The sequence below is a fragment of the Chiloscyllium plagiosum genome, chromosome 31, assembly GCF_004010195.1.
Source record: "Chiloscyllium plagiosum isolate BGI_BamShark_2017 chromosome 31, ASM401019v2, whole genome shotgun sequence".
Classification (NCBI taxonomy): Eukaryota; Metazoa; Chordata; class Chondrichthyes; order Orectolobiformes; family Hemiscylliidae; genus Chiloscyllium; species Chiloscyllium plagiosum.
The window spans coordinates 43,710,723-43,711,296 of NC_057740.1; the positions used below are offsets into that span (position 1 = coordinate 43,710,723).

Genomic DNA, 574 nt, shown 5'->3' on the forward strand with positions numbered 1-574 from the left:
CCACCAACTCCATCACCTTCAGTGAGGTACCACCAGGAGACACATATTCCCCTCCCTTCCCTTGTGTGTTCTCTCCAGGACACTCTTCATTCATTCCCAACACCACCCCCATGGCACCTTCCCCTGCGATCATTGAAGGTGTAACACCTGCCCATTTGCCTCTTCTCTCCGAGTGTCCAAGTGGTGACAGCAGTAGATTATTTTGAACGAATTACAGTTTTCTGTCACTTGAACACAACAACAAACTCCTGCCAGCATCAAAGATGGCGTCGCCACGTGTCGATGTGGGCCGCGCGGTGACGTGACGCCATCAGGAGGCGCCGGGCTCTGACGGATGACGTTGACAGCATGGCGGACAGCCTGGTAGTGTTAGGCCTCGGGGCTTGGCTCTCGGAGCAAAGTGAACGGCTCGGGATCCGGCAACCGACCCCCGTGCAGCAGCACTGTATTCCGGCCATTCTCCGGGGTAAGAGACGCCGCTCGGATCCGGAACCCGCCAACCACCAGGCTCTGGACCCTCACCCTGACCCCTGACCCCGCCATTCCCGGACCCTCACACTGACCCCTGACCCCG

At 58.7% G+C, this 574-nt stretch overlaps 1 protein-coding gene across 2 annotated transcripts in view; it reads left to right on the top strand.

Moving 5' to 3' along the window:
• The first annotated feature begins 315 nt into the window (after window positions 1-315).
• The window catches only part of ddx49 (DEAD (Asp-Glu-Ala-Asp) box polypeptide 49), a 21,314-nt gene continuing 21,055 nt past the window's right edge, over window positions 316-574 (top strand). Inside the window, exon 1 of one of the 2 annotated variants that reach the window (XM_043721563.1) lies at window positions 316-466. In XM_043721563.1, the coding sequence (XP_043577498.1) occupies window positions 349-466 (118 nt within the window). In that variant the 5' untranslated portion in view covers window positions 316-348. The remainder of the gene's footprint in view (window positions 467-574) is intronic. The other variant, XM_043721562.1, reaches the window with a different exon arrangement.